This window comes from Ictalurus punctatus, chromosome 1 (genome assembly GCF_001660625.3).
Source record: "Ictalurus punctatus breed USDA103 chromosome 1, Coco_2.0, whole genome shotgun sequence".
NCBI classification, from domain to species: domain Eukaryota; kingdom Metazoa; phylum Chordata; class Actinopteri; order Siluriformes; family Ictaluridae; genus Ictalurus; species Ictalurus punctatus.
This window is the reverse complement of record NC_030416.2, coordinates 37,314,176-37,334,067: the sequence shown is the minus strand read 5'-3', so window position 1 is coordinate 37,334,067 and position 19,892 is coordinate 37,314,176. Positions and strand designations below refer to the sequence as shown.

At 37.7% G+C, this 19,892-nt stretch overlaps 1 protein-coding gene across 2 annotated transcripts in view; it reads left to right on the top strand.

Moving 5' to 3' along the window:
- The window catches only part of zgc:163022 (putative ferric-chelate reductase 1), a 26,027-nt gene extending 16,682 nt beyond the window's left edge, over positions 1-9,345 (top strand). For both annotated transcript variants that reach the window (XM_053684412.1, XM_053684413.1), the window contains 8 exons: positions 1,131-1,244; positions 4,470-4,585; positions 4,896-4,982; positions 6,633-6,724; positions 7,329-7,387; positions 7,492-7,629; positions 8,132-8,151; positions 8,251-9,345. In XM_053684412.1, the coding sequence (XP_053540387.1) occupies positions 1,131-1,244; positions 4,470-4,585; positions 4,896-4,982; positions 6,633-6,724; positions 7,329-7,387; positions 7,492-7,629; positions 8,132-8,151; positions 8,251-8,340 (716 nt within the window). In that variant the 3' untranslated portion in view covers positions 8,341-9,345. The remainder of the gene's footprint in view (positions 1-1,130; positions 1,245-4,469; positions 4,586-4,895; positions 4,983-6,632; positions 6,725-7,328; positions 7,388-7,491; positions 7,630-8,131; positions 8,152-8,250) is intronic.
- Positions 9,346-19,892: the final 10,547 nt, after the last annotated feature.

The window sequence follows — 19,892 nt, the reverse complement described above, 5'->3', positions numbered from 1 at the left end:
GAAAGACAGACAAGCACAATCCTCAATTTTTAGCCAAGTGTTTCGAGTTTGATCTTGAACTAGAAAAGCTGTTCGAGATTTTATTCAAATCACACAGAATACACAAACAAAACTGTTCGTCCTGTTGCGTTACACTACATGGCCAAAAGTATGTGGACACCTGACCATCACACATATGTGGTTCCTCCCCAAACTGTTGCCAGAAAGTTGGAAGCACACATGGGTGTGATGATCAGGTGCCCACATACTTTTGGCCATATAGTGTATTTCTATTCTGTCTCTAACAGTGAACCTTCATCAAATGCTTTTGTGGCCAAACCAAACAAAAAACTTCACAAAAGTTTCACTGATTTTCTTCATTCTCACCTGTGTATGTTGACAAATGCCAATCTTTATTCACAAAGCACACAGCATTTAGCTATGCCTTCATAAAAGGCCAAGCTCACGGAGCGCTGAAAATAACAAAATGACAACTAAATGGTCAAAGAGCACACTATAAGCACGGCGTGCGCTAAATCTTCCAGTAAAGCAGCTCAGCCACTGCAGCTAACATCAGCTAAGATAGACACACACAAACTCCTCCTCCTGTTATAGGGCGCCATTACTTTTGTTCTGATTGAACAACTAAGATTAATTTAGTGGTTTAAACTTAAACTTGACAGCGTGATCCGTGTATCACTGTGTATCTGTGTAAACTCACAGGAACTCATAGACTATTGTACAAGTCGAAGCCGATCATGTCAGCCGATACAGTCAAAGTTCATATATATATATGATCAGTCAAGAGTCTCCTTATACAGAAATTTACAGAAACTCAGGAGAGAAATGATTTTACAAACTAACCCGAATTTCATAAATACCACACCAACCCTCCTGAGAATAAACTCATTCGTATCCAGAATAATAACAGAGGCATGATGTGTGCTTAGTCTATTTACTGTTTATCAGTTCCTCTTCCAAAGACACTTTGATGCTTTCACCCTTGTTCTTGTACACATGCTCTGCTGTATAAAAAAACAAAACAAAACAATATCAGAGTAACTGGAAATAAATGTGTGTGAACAAGAGTACTTTTTTGTAAACTGTGTGATCTTGAGTGTAGAGAAAGTTTGAATTATGTGTTCTGACAGGTTTGATCGCGATGCACACCACCACACCCTTAATTAGCAGCGCTAAGGTGGACATCACCAAAACTCAGACACTGGGAACTGCATCAGGGCTACCTTCCATCATTAAAGCTCACGGTAAGCGTTGATTTATTTCTTTGTTTCATCTGCAACCATTAGAGTGCGCACACACACACACACACACACACACACACACACACACACACACACACACACACACTTATCATTTCATCATAATAACTAATGCACTGTGTGTGTGTAATGCACTCTCAAAATAAAAAAGACAAGCAAAGCCTAAAAAAGAAACAAGCATAAAACATGAAGAAATAAAAATAAATGAAGAAAAAACAAGGAAGAAATAAAAATAAATAATAAAAAAGATAAAATAAATAAAACAAAAATTAATGATGGAGAATCTCAACATACAACCCCCCCCCCCCCCCCCCCCCCCCCAAAAAAGTAAATAAATAAATAAATAAATAAATAAATACAGAATGTCTCAAAATGAAAAAAAAAATATATTAAAAGAAAAAAAGTCTCAACATCAAAACATTTAATAAAGTGAACATCCTAAACATAAGAATGTTTCAGAAAAGAAATAAAACAGGAAGTCTTAAAATAAAAAACAAAAGTTTCAATATAAAAAGAAAAAAAAGAATGTCTAAAAACAGAAATAAAAAAGAAAAAAGGAAATACAAGTTTCAGATTAAAAAAAATGGAAATGTAAAAATTAAAAAAAATAAATGAACAAAAGCAATAAGTCTCTAAATGAAAAGGAAATGAAAAATGACCGCTGAATAAAGGGTCTGAAAAAGCTGATAGACGAATTCAGATTCAACATTTACAAACCGATGTTATCTTTCTTAGTAACGTTTTTATCATGTGTTTGTAAAGCATCTTGACACGTACATTTCAATCACTCAGAAGAGACAAGTTTAATTACATTTATGAAAAATACATTTATTAAAGCCCTCATGAGAAATTAGTTCAAACCTCAACAGGTGAGGAGGATGTGTTTATTTTTCTGCATATTGATTACACAGGTAGATGTTCACCTGCTATGGCATTACTGCTTGCCGCACCTCCTCTGGTGCCCATAGGATTACAGCTCTTCCTCCAGCCTGGCCACCATGCCTAATGCAACCAAAACCATACAGGCCTCCCCAGTAGCAAGCCCCACTGGTATCGTTCATGCATGCTCAGTGCCACTGGTATCGTTCATGCATGCTCAGTGCCACTGGTATCGTTCATGCATGCTCAGTGCCACTGGTTCCATATGGCATAGGTCAGCTGCAGGGTCATCTGAACAGGCTGATCACTTTTGAGTCCTTTTCTTTGGGGATGAATACCACCACTGCTCTTCACCACTTTGATGGGATGCATTGCTTTTTCTAGGCAGCTTGCATGAGGGTCCACAACAACTTCAGCACTGCAGGGTAGTTCTTATAGAGTTTGTAGGGTATCCCATTTGGGCATTTAGCTGATGACTTTGCTGAGCATGGGGGGCAAGATGTTAAACTGGGACATGGGGAGGGCTGAATGAGCGAACCTATTGGCTCATTCATTGCTGGGTTGCTGTACTGGATTCTGATATATTCTTCCAGCTCCTCCATGGTCATTTCTAGCTTCCCACTCTGCTTTCTCCAACAACTGCCTGGCATATAGGGATTCTTGTAGAAGTTGGCTTATTCCTTCTCCTTCCTCTTCCTGCACCTTCGAGTGCACTCAGCCCTCTGCTTGACATCCTTCAACAGTGCTTTGGGTGGCTGTGGATCAGGTGGTAGAGCGGGTTTTCCACTACTCGTAGGGTTGGCGGTTTGATTCCTGGCCCACATGACTCCACATGCTAAAAGTGTCCTTGGGCAAGACACTGAACCCCAAGTTTCTCATGATGGCAAGCTAGCACCTTGCGTGGCAGCTCTGCTACCATTGGTGTGTGAAAGGGTGAATGAGACACAGTGTAAAGTGCTTTGGAACTGTTAAAAAAGTGCTATATAAGTGCCGAACATTTACCATTATTTTGGAATCGTCATAGCTGTTGGACCAGTTGCTAGATCCCTCACTCACTTACCTTTTTTTTCTTGATGCAGTGGTTTTGTTGGTGGTAAATATGCCAAAACTCGCTTTACACTCCTAGTAGGGAATTTCTCCAAACAGGTTGAACCAAGCCTCCACACCCCTCGCAGTGTTTTCTCCAGTCTTCCACTAAGGTCCGCATCCACTCTTGCCATGCAATTGCCTCTGGTGACCACTCTTCTGCTCTTCTTGCCTCTGCTCTGTTGGGATGGGTGGGTGTGTCCTTGGTGCTCACGAGAGCATTTTAATATATAAACTAAGGTATAGATTTGTGTCTGAAACTGATATTTGATTGAATTGTCCACTTCACATTAATGCCACATTCAACAGGTCTAAGTGATCATTTGTTAAAAAAAAAAAAAAGGACTAATAGTTAGAGAAAATATCTTGAAAGAAAAATTAAAATAGAAAAAAATTGAAACCAATAATGAAAGGAAAGTCTCGGAATAAATCAAGTATAACAACAATAAAATAAATATTACATGAGGGAACGGCAGACAGATGCACATGCAGGTAGAGATGTTTATTAAGATCCAGGCAGACAAATCCAAAATGTAGGAAAAAATCTGAATCAAGAAACGGGCAAATGATCTGGCGAGGAACAAACAAGATATCAAAGGCAGGACAATCACAGAAATCACAAGGCGAGAGGAGGTCAGTAACAGAACCATGAGCAGAGAGATAAACTGGCTTAGTCTCTCTCACAAACACAAGGAATGGAGCGTACACTTCTCAACGTGTGAGGGGACTGAAAGTGCATTTAAACTGTGGCTGTGATAGTGCTGAGAACTGGATACAGGCATGTGTGATTAAAATGAAGGTGAGAGTGGCTGCTCTCAGAATTGTAGTCCATGGCGGCCATGTTTGTAGGCTGCAGTGCAGTCTGGGAAATGGAGTTTGTGGCTTGACCTAACAATAAAAATGATCAGAACACAAAAAAAACAGTGGATAGTCACAAAATAAGAGCAACAAACAAAAATAAAAATGTCTTAAAATAAAAATAAATTAAGAGAAGAAAATAAACATGAAAATAAAATAAAAAAAGGAAAAAATGATAAGTTTTTACTAAAATAAAAGAAAAAAGGATAGCCTGAAAATTATATAAGATAAAAGAGAAGTGGATTGTGTTAAAATGAAAGGAAATAAAAGAGTGGTGTGAGTTTGAATGAGTGTGTGATGGTGTGTGTGTGTGTGTGTGTGTGTGTGTGTGTGTGTGTGTGTGTGTGTGTGTGTGTGTGTGTGTGTGTGATGTTATTTGGGTTGCAGGCTGTCTGATGCTGATTGCGTGGATGACCACGGGCAGTATGGGAATGCTCATCGCACGCTTCCTAAAGAGAGCTGCTCCGGGACAGAGGTTCTGCGGGAAAGACTTCTGGTTTGTGGTAAGTTTTTGGGTTTCTGTGCAAGAGTTCTGTAATATTTACAGCTACAAGCCACAAAAAGGCCACAGAGCCACTAAGAACCAGAACACAGATTGAGGTGAGATAGAGGAAGTGAAAGCTCATCCTGCGAGTCGCAGTGAACAGTAATTACACCTCAGCTCCGCATTCTCACTGGTCAGAAGGTCTTCATCTGACACTCACATACTAAACGCCATGTCCTTACTGTACTGTAACTGAAAGCTGAATTGTGTGTGTGTGTGTGTGTGTGTGTGTGTGTGTGTGTGTGTGTGTGTGTGGGTGTGTTTCTCAGGCTCATGTGTCGCTGATGTTTCTCTCAGTTGTGGCAACCATCATTGCCTTTATCCTGATATTTTCATATGAAAAAGACTGGAGTGGGGTAAACACTACACGCTACACACTATATATTATACACTACACACTGTATATTATACACTACACACTATATATTACACTACACACTATATATTATACACTACACACTATATATTACACTACACACTGTATATTATACACTACACACTATATATTACACTACACACTGTATATTATACACTACACACTGTATATTATACACTACACACTATATATTATACACTACACACTATATATTACACTACACACTGTATATTATACACTACACACTATATATTACACTACACACTGTATATTATACACTACACACTATATATTATACACTACACACTATATATTATACACTACACACTATATATTACACTACACACTGTATATTACACTACACACTGTATATTATACTACACACTGTATATTATACACTACACACTATATATTACACTACACACTGTATATTATACACTACACACTGTATATTATACACTACACACTATATATTATACACTACACACTATATATTACACTACACACTATATATTATACACTACACACTATATATTATACACTACACACTATATATTACACTACACACTATATATTACACTACACACTGTATATTATACACTACACACTATATATTACACTACACACTGTATATTATACACTACACACTGTATATTATACACTACACACTATATATTATACACTACACACTATATATTACACTACACACTGTATATTATACACTACACACTATATATTACACTACACACTGTATATTATACACTACACACTATATATTATACACTACACACTATATATTATACACTACACACTGTATATTACACTACACACTATATATTATACACTACACACTATATATTATACACTACACACTATATATTACACTACACACTGTATATTATACACTACACACTATATATTATACACTACACACTATATATTACACTACACACTATATATTACACTACACACTGTATATTATACACTACACTCTATATATTATACACTACACACTATATATTATACACTACACACTATATATTACACTACACACTATATATTACACTACACACTGTATATTATACACTACACACTATATATTACACTACACACTGTATATTACACTACACACTGTATATTATACACTACACACTATATATTATACACTACACACTATATATTACACTACACACTATATATTACACTACACACTGTATATTATACACTACACACTATATATTATACACTACACACTATATATTACACTACACACTATATATTACACTACACACTGTATATTATACACTACACACTATATATTATACACTACACACTATATATTATACACTACACACTATATATTATACACTACACACTATATATTACACTACACACTATATATTATACACAACACACTATATATTATACACTACACACTATATATTATACACAACACACTATATATTATACACTACACACTATATATTACACTACACACTATATATTATACTACACACTGTATTTTACAAACTACACATTATGTATTACACACTATATATTATATATACAATATATTAAATAATTTGTTTATACTAATAACACAATAATGAGTGTATGTGTGTGTGTATAGGGAGCTCATCCAGTCCTGGGCTGTTTGGTGATGATCCTCAGCTTTGCTCAGCCAATCGGTGCCATGTTCCGCTGCTCACCACAGGAAGAGAGGTGAGAGAGAGAGAGAGAGAGAGAGAGAGAGAGAGAGAGAGAGAGACACAGAGAGACAGACAGACAGACAGACAGACAGACAGACAGACAGACACACACACACACACACACACACACACACACACACACAGACAGACAGACAGACAGACACACATACACACACACACACACAGAGACAGACAGACAGACAGACACAGACACACACACACACACACACACACACACACACACACAGACAGACACACACACACACACACACACACACACACACACACACAGACAGACAGACAGACAGACACACATACACACACACACACACAGAGACAGACAGACAGACAGACACAGACACACACACACACACACACACACACACACACACACAGACAGACAGACACACACACACACACACACACACACACACACACAGACAGACAGACAGACAGACACACATACACACACACACACACAGAGACAGACAGACAGACAGACACAGACACACACACACACACACACACACACACACACACACAGACAGACAGACACACAGACAGACACACACAGAGACAGAGACTTACCATGGCACTCTGTTATTTTTTCTCTGCAGGAGGTTTATCTTTAACTGGGCTCATGCTATAAATGCTTTAGCCATTAAAGGGTTAGCAGGTGAGAATGTTCTTTTTGTTCTTAGTTTTTCTCCACACTAAGCTAAATGTGAGATATATATATATAAAACTTGAAGTAAATATGGTCCTCCATCTCATGGTCAGTGGCTGCGATCTTCACCGGCCTGCTGCTGGTCGACAGCTCAGATTCTCAGTGGATGCCGAAGGTGATGGGTGGATTCGTGGCCTGGGAAGCAGTTCTCTTCCTCTGCCAAGATTTTTACCACAAATACAGCCAAAAAGGTAAAAGCTCCTAAAAGTCCTAAAGTCAGTGTGCAGTAATGTTTTTATTTTATAGCTTAGTAAACAGCAATTTTGTCTCTCACTACTCTAACTCGAGTGTGTAAATAACCCTGTATATATAAATATATAGGCTGTAAATAACATGCAAAACCCTGCATCCATAAAATAGTAATCACATGAATCTTCATTTATTTAACATTATTTATTTATTTCATTAAAATGAAAATGAATTAACTCAGGGTTATGTAGAAAAATTAGGAGTTCTAAAGAGAAACCAAATGGAGAAAGTGAATAAAGCAGAGGCTGAAATGATTAGACCGATTAGAGTGATTTCTTTCACTCTCTGTTTTTCTTTCTTCAGAAAATGATCACGATGGTTAAAAAGGGGTTTCCCACCGAAATGTAGTGTTTATAAGCTTTCATTCGTTTAAAAGGCGACGCTGTGGACATTGTGTTTTGCTTTATAAATGAATTGCTCATCAACAATGTTTTTCTCCCTCAGATATGGAGGATGTTGATGGGGTGAGTGTGTGAAATTGTTTTACTTCTGTCTACCTATATTTTAAAGAGGTTTTCACTCCATATGAAATGTTTTTGCTTTATTTTATTCTAATGTATTAGGTGGGTACAGGCCTGCTTCTGCTGCTGTTGTTCTTCGTGGGAAACCTGGCATTCCTGGTGGCTCTGCTTGTCGGAATTGGAAAAGCGTAATTACGGAAACAATGTCCGCAATTCTCAACCAGGTTTAAAAAACAAAAAAACAAAAAAACAACTCAGGATATATATATATATAAATCAGGCATATAATAAGCACACTTAAACAAGTCTATGTTCATTTGTATTGCACTCATTCTGATACTTCAGGAATTTATTCAGAAACTGTTACATGCTTTTGTTTTTAAAATCAGAATTATTTGCCAGATTTAATTTCCCTAGCAAGACTCCATCATACATCACTAACTCCACTGGTGGTGTGATAAAGAAGAAGAAGAAGTCTTTATTGATCACGTGTACATTACAGCACAGTGAAATTATTTTCTTCACATACCCCAGCATGTCAGGAAGTTGGGGTCAGAGCGCAGGGTCAGCCATGATACAGCGCCCCCTGGAGCAGAGAGGGGTAAGGGCCCAATAGTGGCAACTTGGTGGTGCTAGGGCTTCAACCACAGACCTTCTGACCAGTAACCCAGAGCCTTAACCGTTATGTATTAAGAAGTTCCTTTTCTCAATTACTGTCATTCCCTCACCAGCCTCTCTGTTCTCGCTTCTTTGAAGAAGTGACTGAAGATCAGGATCAGGGCAAAAAGGGTCTGTGCGTTAATGAAAATATTTGCCATCACAATATGGTTATGTTTATGTTCATCATATTCAGAAAGGATGCAAATGTTCAAAATCATGTAATTTTTTTTACGCATACACCGGTTCACGTCTGTGAACCCAAACAAAACAAATATGTAGTTGCTGTAAATAACATTTCTGTCTTTATTTTGTCTTAAGGGTGTACAAACTTTTGCCCACAATGCTATGTATTCTATGGACTACAGGTCTACATATTTATGAGATGTTTACTGTATTTCTATATGCTATCAACTCCTACATCCACATATATTATCAATGTTATTAATTTATATGTATCCTGTCTACCTGATTATTATTATTGTTGTTGTTGTTATTATTATTATTATTAGAATATATTAGACCCTTTTAAAAATCTGACCTTTGTCCCTTCCTACAGTCTGTATTACATTAATAGCAATGCAGAGAGAGAGAGAGAGAGAGAGAGAGAGAATATATATTCAGGAAACTAGTCAGGACCTGATATTGACCCCTGGATCACACTGAGAGATAGAGGCCTCTGTGGTCATGTGACACACTTGGGCTAAAGTAATGTCTAAAGGGCTAAAGTAAAATTTATATGATGTGTTATTATAAGGTGTGAGATATATATATATATATATATATATATATATATATATATATATATATATATATATATATATATATATATATATATATATATATATAATATAAACAACCTTACACTGCCATCTAGTGGGGATTCATGCAGGACTAGGAGGGTAGAAATGAATGAATGAATGCTAAACTTTATTTCATACAATAATTAAAATCATAAGATGGCAATAAGACTAAGGAAAACAATAAAGATAAACAATATATAATAAACAATACAATTTTAAAGTAAATTTGACATAAATTAGTTCTTCAGTTACAAACTCATATTTTCTCGCTACAGGACAGGATGTTAGGTGTCTAATTGGCAGGAAGGCATCATCAGGTGTCTGTTCTCTCGAATATACTTCACTGCTTATCAAGTCCCATCATGGTTTACGTCAACAGTAACTGACTAAGGCCCAGTGGCTTTAACTTCAGTTATAATGATACTTTTTAAAATTTTTATTCATTGATCACATCACACGCTTAGAACTGATTTATTCATTTTTTGGCATCCACATGGCAAAGATATTTTACTTATATCTTAGCAAGTAAAAATATCGTGAATACAGGAAAATTCAACTAATATTTCTCTCTATTAGATTGTTCCTAAACAAAAACCCATTCTACATATTTTTTACTCATTTCAAGCTTGTCTTATTCTATTCACAGGTCGTTTTGCTTATTTCAAGCATTTATTTCTAGCATACAATTAATTATTTATTTTTTAAAAAAAATTGCTAACATCCTTTTGTCCAATCTCTAGTCACATTTTCACAACTCTAACCACAAGTAGCAAAACATCCTTCTGTTGTGGACCATACCATTAACACAATTCATGCTGTTTTCACAGAATATGCAGTCAATTAACATATTTGTAAAATGCTTAAATTTTCTTTACATACAAGCCTACCCTATACCAAATTCATGGATTATTTTTCCTCATCCTAGCCCAGATGCAGCAAAACAGGCCCACCACCACCATGTTTCACAGATGGGATAAGGTTCTTATGCTGGAATCACGCTTATCCACATGACCTTTAGTAAACTGCAGGCGGGCAATTTGCACACAATTTGTCTGAATGTGGATGGGTGGAGTCCAAACTCTTTAGAGATGGTTTTATAACCTTTTCCAACCTGATGAGCTTCAACAACTCTTTTTCTGAGGTCCTCAGAAATCTCCTTTGTTCATGCCATGATACACTTCCACAAACATGTGTTGTGAAGATCAGACTCTGATAGATCCCAGTTCTTTTAATAAAACAGGGCACTCACTCACTCACTCACACCTGATCATCATCCCACTGACTGAAAACACCTGACTCCAATTTCATATATGTAATACTGGATCATTTTCCTCAATAAATAAATGACAAAGTATAATGTGTTTGTCTCATTTGTTTAATTGGGTTCTCTGGATCTACTTTTAGGACTTGTGTGAAGGTCTGATACTGTTTAAGGTCATATTTATGCAGATATATAGAACAATCTAAAGGGTTCACAAACTTTCAAGCACCCCTGTACACAGTAAAAACGGGACTCCTTGGATTGGTTTTGTTTAATGTGGATACAGAAGAACACAGAGGAGCGGAGAGAGAAAAAAAAAACAATGTTTGAACAAGAGAGGGGAGTAGATGGACCTGGAAGAGTAGTTGGATCAGGGAGAGGAGTGATTGGATCATCACAAGGGAGAAGGAGAGGTAGGGTGAGAGGAGTAAGAATGTATGGTGGTGTTCAGAGGAGTGGTTGTCACTGATGAAATAAGAGCCACCATCATAGTCCATGAGATAAACCATGGTCCATCACTGAGAGAGGCTGGTGAAAAAGTCCCGACTAATCTCAGATGGTCAACCATGGCTACCATTATCTGGAATTTTCAACAAACCAACCGGTAAGTAATGCATTTCACATGGCCTTCTTCTGTTATTACTGTTGCTATGTACCACAGTAACTGTACGCCACCTGTCCAAATGCAAATACATATGTTGTATATTTGTTCCTCTAAAGGACACAACATCTTCCTCCCTCTGGAGGAGTAGGAAAGCACCTCAGTGAAGACCAAGAGCATGCCATTGTTGGCATGGCCATTGCTGACAAAGCAATAAAACTGAGAGAAATTCAGATCAGAATTGTATAGGACAATCTGGCTACTATTGCTTGGACTCTGATCAAGCACAGAGTTCGAATGAAACTGCTCCTTTTGAAGAGAACATTAAGCGGGTCTAGGAACTCTGCCACCAATACGTCCAGGTATGGCGTCTATCCAATATATCTTGTTCTATAGTTAGTTTTACGCTATGCTACTCTACATGTAAAGATGGGTTACAGTACATACAGTGGGACATACTGAAAAGCATTTACACATACTGTGTTTGATTTCTGTCAGAGCATCATGCAGTTGGAGGCTAATCAAACCCCACATGAAAACGTTTATGTAGATGAGGCAGACTTTAACCTGGCGGAGAAGAAGCGTCATTGGGGAAAAGGGCCACTGTTGATGTGCCAGGTCAGACTGGAGCAAAAATCGCAATGTGTGCTGCAATCGCGAGTGCTGGTTCGGTCTTGCAGAAATGCCACATTGGTCCATACAACACTGAGGAGCACCTTCTTTTGTTTTTAGATGACCTTCACCAACAACTGGTGCCAGAAACAGAAATGGAACAGGTAAGAGGAAACATAAGGACATTTGTGATTGCATGGGACAATGTAGCATTCCACCATTCACATGCAATCACACACTGGTTTGCAGTCCATTCAAGAATGGTTTCCCTTTATCCTCCCTCCACTCGCCTTTCTTCTACCGCCTTGAGGAATTATTTTATGCCTGGAGGTGGAAAGTGTATGATCATCGGCCACATGAACAAAATGTCCCTCCTGGACGCAATGGATGCTGGCTGCAGAGACATCTCAGCTGAAGACTGGGGCTGGATACGGCATGCCAAGCATTTCTATTCAAGTTGCGCAGCGAGAGACAACATTTCGCCAAATGCTGAAGATTGTATTCGTTAGAAAAGGATTGTGCATCTTTGTGGTTTTTTTCCTTCTGCGCCTTTTTTTTTTCTTTAACTGTAATTGTTTATTATTTATTTATTTATTTATTTATTTATTATTACACATTTGGAGCCAAATGTCATGCATGTTGGATTTTTAAAGCTTTTACTGCAGCAATTCTGTCACTTACTCTTTTTTTCCTACTGTGCGTTCTACAAACTAATGATGACTCATTCACTTTCAATGTACACATTTGACCAAAAATATAGAGTGATTCATAGTAAATGGAAACTGAACGAGAAAAAGCAATGGATTTCATATTCATTTGAAATCAAGCTGATAAATTAATCTGGATTTTCACCAGGAGTTTGGAGAATGTCCTCCATTTAGGATGTGTTGGAGCTGAGATCATGTGACAATCAGGGACCAATCACATCACTGTAGATCAGGCTTCGAACGTATTCAGAAATCCCCAGGTTTCCGACATCCACGTTAAAGCATGAAAAACGGAAATATTTAACCCGGTCCTGGACAGCACTTTCAACAATCTGCATTTGTGAGGGCAAAAATAAATAAATAAATACATACTTACATACATAAATAAATAACGGTTTCGGGCTTAACGTTATTAGGGCAGGTCACCAAGAAAGAAAGAAAATGAGGAACTGACTCTTCTTTTTCTTTTCATCTCAGATCTCATTACTATGCCAAAAGCATGCCATCATCTTCACAGAAAAGGTCTGTCTTATCTCGCCTGGATGATTTTTATCTTTAATATTAGTTTCCAGTCACACTGAGACAGCAGCATGTCTGAGCAGCCTGACTACATTTCATTATGAAGTGTAATAAAGCTTTCGCTTGAATGATCAATACGTAGAAACACCGCGGATCGGTCTCTGCACTGATCTGGGAAACAATCCGAGTGCTGATGAAGAGGCTGAAACGTGATCTAGCCTTTAAATCAGTGAAGCCTTTTGTTTTAACCACCGTGTTTACAAGCAGGGGAGAAAAAAGTACAGAATATTAATAAGGGTCTGAGGTGTTGCGTCAAAAAAAAAAGTGGAAGCAGTGGAACAAAAGCTTTTCTGAAACAAAAGCTTTTCTTCATTAGAAGAATGTTCTGGAAACTTTACAGAGAAGTGAGCCTCATTCATCACGCTAGATACAAACAGATTCAATCTTAAGTTTTACGTTTCCGGCAGACGCCCTTATCCAGCATGACTTACATCTATCTCATTTATACAACTGAGCAGTTGAGGGTTAAGGGCCTTGCTCAAGGGCCCAGCTTATAGCTTGGCAGTGCTGGGGCTTGAACTCCTGACCTTCTGATCAGTAACTTAGAGCCTTTAACCACTGAGCCACCACTGCTAAAATTTGCAAAGAACTGTGGAGTTTGTGAAAGTCCAGTTAGCTATGAGCTTTGAACACACTTGGTAATCTACGTCTGAGAGTCGTTTATCATCGTGTGCATGAGAATATGAAGAAAATCAGCTGGACTTGTGTAACTCCGTCAGGAACTTTGTGGTGGTGATGGAGAGCCAGAGAAATAGTGATGAATTTATTAACAGACACAATCGAGATTCTTAAGAGTTCAGACAAAGAACAGCTCCAGGTCATACACAGGTGAAGCAGTGAACAATAATGTAATTAGAAGGCAAGCTGAAGGTCACAGGCAGAAATCAGTATATAAACTTATAACCCTAACCCTAACCCTCGTTGGGAGATCAGGAAACTAGACAACTCACTGAAAAGGCAGCAAGAACAAAAAGCACAGAACTTACATGAATGTTAACTATTGGCAAGATTTCACATTTTTACTGCATATCTATGTGCTTTATATAAAATACAGACAGGAAATGGAAGGATTAGATGAGTAAGTGTTTTTAGTACTCGAGAGAGGTTGCCCTCTGCTGGCGTGGTGGAGAATTGTCAGTGACATTAGTTTAATTTGGCCACGAAAACTTTACTACAAGGTTGATAAATAAGAGCCAGTGAGAGGATTGTAGACGTTTATATCCGAGAACGTATTAACAGTTTGCACTGATATAACCGTTAACGTCCTTCTAACTTCAGAGGAAAGTATTAGTCTGACCTATTTACATTCAGACCATTCTGTTCAGTAAATCAGACACAGTTCTTTATAAGTTCTGGATTCTACTCGGTCCAAACACAATTACAGTTACAAATACAAAATACAGTTAATAACAATTCATTTCTATAACAGCAGATCTGACAGTAGTGCAGCTGCAAATCACACCGTTTATCACTTACCTAATAAATCAAATTAAATTAAATAAATCAAATTAAATGCACTGAAACATCACAGGATGTTTTTTTTACACTTGAATGATACCTTAAGAATATCGAGCCACACATGATTTTATGGAGATGCCGGTGATCCTGACCCATTCTGCTCTCCAGACCTGCCTGATCCATCTTGATGCCCTACCTCTGGATGGAGCTCTCATCATCTGGAGGCTACGTTCTGCCACTGAGGACGACCCCAAGCAGTGCAGCCTGGAGATCGCTGAGGACGGTACCGCTCGAAGTACCATGGAAATGGTTTTGGACCTCAGTTCCACATGGAAGTTCTCGCTGTGGTCTCCTTTAGTGAACAGTGGACAAGTTCAACAAACAGATTTCATATACAATAAACCATAATGAACTTTCTTTTACTCTCACACTATCCGTCGTTCCCCAGATGAGGACGGGTTCCTTCTGAGTCCGGTTCCTCTCAAGGTTTCTTCCTCGTATCATCTCAGGGAGTGTTTCCTCACCACCGTCACCACCGTCTCCACCGTCTCGCTCAATAGCGATAAATTCACACGCTTAAAATCTCCATCCTGTGTTTATATGTTTCTGTAAAGCTGCTTTGAGACAATGTCCGCTGTTAAAAGCGCTACACGGATAAAATTTAATTGAATAAAGTACTTTCTGCTGTTCCAGTAAGGTTAAACTTCTTTACGTGTATGAATACATTCACAGAAACCTCCTGAATTGTGTCTGCTCCCATGACTTAATAGAAACGCTTAAACTGTAGAGTTGTCAGAGCCATCACTGAGTCCAGACTTTCATTCCTAATAGGTATAAGGACACAGTGTTGCTATTAATCTGACTGTACTGTAGTTACTGAATAATTCATAGAATATCCAGTTAGTGAAGTCAAATGCATTAGGGAATAATATGCTTTTAGATAAGTAAGTGAATAATAACACAGGAAGCGAAGGGTTAATATCATATTTAACAAATGAATGATTATTACATGAAGTTGTGTGTTGTGTTTTGGTGTTATTTTGCTCGAGTAGTTTCTCATGTAACCCTTCCTCTGAGGCTTTTGAGATTAATGTTATTCCTCACATCTCGCCCACACACACCGTCCAGAGGGACTCGTAACTGAAGGAAATATGAAGCTGCACGTTGCGCTCGGCTTGGAGAGATCTAATTAGCACACCTCCTGTGCAAAATGTTCCCCTACACACACACACACACACACACACACACACACACACACACACACACACACACACACACAGGTTTGAGAGATTTACACAAGGTTCGTACACTGTAACATCTCTTTAAACCAGGAAAATGATCCACCATCTTGATGTGAAGACACATAATAAGCAAGCAATAAAAGGCAAGTTGATTATTTTCCCATAACAGAACATCACCGAGTGTTTGATTTATTTATTACTAAATTAACACTTCATACTTTTTAAATCAGTTTATAGGTACAGTTAATGTTGTAGAACGTCAGTGAAGCAAGTTAGTTCCTGTTCTCACTTACATTATAGCAGCTATAAACACTCGTTCCCTCACCATCCCTCTCTATATTCTCTCTCTATTCTCTTCTTTATTCTCTTTTTCTTTAATCCCTCTCTTTATTCTCTCTCTTTATTCTCTCTCTTTATTCTCTCTTTATTCTCTTCTTTATTCTCTTCTTTATTCTCTCTTTATTCTCTTCTTTATTCTCTCCATCTTTATTCCCTCTCTTTATTCTCTCTTTATTCTCTCTTTATTCTCTTCTTTATTCCCTCTTTCTTTAATCCCTCTCTTTATTCCCTCTCTTCATTCTTTCTTTATTCTCTTCTTTATTCTCTTCTTTATTCTCTCTTTATTCTCTTCTTTATTCCCTCTTTCTTTAATCCCTCTCTTTATTCTCTCTTTATTCTCTTCTTTATTCTCTCTTTATTCTCTTCTTTATTCCCTCTTTCTTTAATCCCTCTCTTTATTCCCTCTCTTCATTCTTTCTTTATTCTCTTCTTTATTCTCTTCTTTATTCTCTCTTTCTTTAATCCCTCTCTTTATTTTCTCTCTTTATTCTCTCTCTATTCTCTCTCTTCCTTCTCTATCTTTATTCTCTCTCTTTATTTCCTCTCTCTTTATTCTCTCTCTTCATTCTCTCTCTTTATTCTCTCTCTTTATTCTCTCTCTCTTCATTCTCTCTCTTTATTCTCTCTCTCTCTTTATTCTCTCTCTCGACATTAATAATAAGAGAAGAGCACGAGGTTGTTGTCTTTGGTTAGAGAGAAACAGTAAAGAGTGTAAACTCTGTGATGATTTGATAAAACTTAAAGATGACACTGGAGACTGTACACATTACATAAACCTCTCCTTACAAAAAAACCTCACCATATCAGTGATTACACACACTTTAAAAATCATTTTCAAGCGTTCATGTTGATGGTTTGCTGTACTTGTCCCTGTGAACCAGCTGTTGCTATAGGAACGATAACGTATTAGAACAGGTGCATTAATATAAACCTGTGATGTGCAGCTGCACTGCTGTCAGAGCCGCTGTTATAGAAAATTAACCAGCATCCTCCTGAGCACTCAGAATCCAGAATTCAACCATTTATCTAAGATGCTTCGTCTTTAGGTGCTGATTCCCAGTCGGATCTTCCTGCTGTTTTAACGGATCGAGTTGGATAAGAGGTGAAACAGCTTTATAAATGAAACAAATCAGACTCGCTACCACAACAAGTGCTGGAAATGGCAGCAGGTACGGTGGCTGAGGTAAAGAATGTAATTTCAAATCAGGAATAAATCTAATCATGATGTTATGTATAGAAACTTGCACATCTCAACAACAAGTAGCATGTGCTTTAATTGTCTCAGTGGGAGATAAATGGTGCTTTTGGACATAAAACGGAGACCTATTATCTTCATAAGATCTTCTATTTATTTTCTGTCATGAGAACATAGTGACTTAATGGTTTCTTAAACCTAAAGCTGGGCATTAAACATGGTTTTACAGTTTAACAGCACTATACGATTGCACCATCTGTCCAGCAGAGGCCACACTTCACTCAGAATTAGCTAAAGAAAGAGTCCACATTGTCACTTATTCACAAATACAGTGCAGTGAAATGTTGACTTACTGTCAATATCCTAGCTTAGAAAAGCTCAGATCAGAGTGCGGGGTCAGAGTGCGGGGTCAGAGTGCGGGGTCAGAGTGCGGGGTCAGAGTGCAGGGTCAGAGTGCAGGGTCAGAGTGCGGGGTCAGCCATGATGTGGTGCTCCTGGAGCAGAAAAGGTTAATGGCCTTGGTGATGTTGGGGCTTGAACCCGTCACCTTCTGATCAGCCCAGAGCCCAAACCGCTGATCAGGTTTTCCAGAAGTTTTACGTGCTGTTTATTGTCCTGCTAGTTTATGATTTTAGAATCCAGAGATTCAGGATGCTTATTAAGGAAAATATGTTTTTCAATCTATTTTCAATCTAGGAAACTTCTGAACTATTACATAAGAAATAAAGCACAATGTGTGGTACGGTTATAGTAAATTGATATGAGACAGGGTGGTGTGTTGAAACGGGGTTACTCTTAGCAGCCCAAAGTGTTTTATTCTTCTTATACCACATAAATTTCCCAAGAATGATAGTTTGTATTTAATAAAGAATGACACATCATACTTTTTGTATATTTATAGTTGCATTTCATGTTTAGTGAGTTTGTTCCTGTTCTCACTTGCGTTATAGCCGCTATAAACAGTCAGTCCATCACCAGTCTCTCTTTTCTCTCACTCTCTCTCTCTCTCTCTCTCTCTCTCTCTCTCGAAGTTAATAAAGTGTTTACCCCAAAGAAGCGTAAACTCCTTTATCCTGCTGAATATATCGGAAACCTTAAAGTTACAGCTTTACCTCTGACTGTTACAAAGCGCTGACACGGGAGACTCCTTCCCTACATGTTACATAAACATCTCCTTACTGAAAACTCCACCATCTCAACAATTGATAAAAATCTGTTTATTCCGGCGCATTCCCTGTGAACGAGCTGTTGCTATAGGAACGATATCATATTCGAACAAACACATTAATATAAGCCTGTGATTTGCAGCTGCACTACTATCAGAGCTGCTGTTAATAGAATATTAATCAGCACAATCAGGATCCAGTATTCAACAGCTCTGTGGTATAAACATCAATATTTCAGCTGATGTTGTTCAGGCGTTGGGAATGTGCACACACTTACAGCAATGAGAATATAAAATCATTGTGCATGTAGTCTCAGGAAAATAATTGCTCTATAGTCTTAGAATTCACTTGCTATTCATTATTAAGTGCAACTCATTTCCCTTTTACCCGAGGCTCTTACAGTTGTGTGAGAAAATAAGTACACCCCATGGAATTTTTTAATTTTTTTAATTTTTTTTTTTACATATTTGGACAAGCAAACATTTTCTCTTTGAAGCAGTGCTTATTAATAAAGGTGATACACACGCTATCAAATGACATAAAATTGACATTTTGTAGTAATTTTCACAATTAAAATTAACAAAAAAAGATGAGTCACAAAAGATAAGCACACCCTTACATTTATCACAAGTTCAAATCCATGACATTAGAATCAGGTGTTGAAGATCGGGTTCCGGTGATTAGAACCTGTTTAGGGAGTGCAGGTGGAACCGGTCTTATTTATACTCCTCTCATATCCAGTGTCTGGAGTTCCCTTTGCTATTGAGGTGTGTGATGTCCTCATGCCAAGATCTAAAGAGTGCTTTAATGCCTTCAGAAAAAAAGGTTGTGGATGCCTACGAGTCTGGCGAGGGATTTAAAAAGATCTCCAAATTATTTGAAATACATCATTTCAGGACGCACCTGAGCTCAATTCTGAGTGTCATGGCAAAGGCTGTGAATACTGATGTACATGTGCTTTTTTTGGTGTTTTATTTTTAATAAATTTGCAAAGATTTCAAACAATCTTCTTTCATGTTGTCATTATGGGGTATTTTTTGTAGAATTTTGAGGAAAATAATGAATTTAATCCATTTTGGAATTACGCTGTAACATAACAGAATGTGGAAAGAGTGAAGCGCTGTG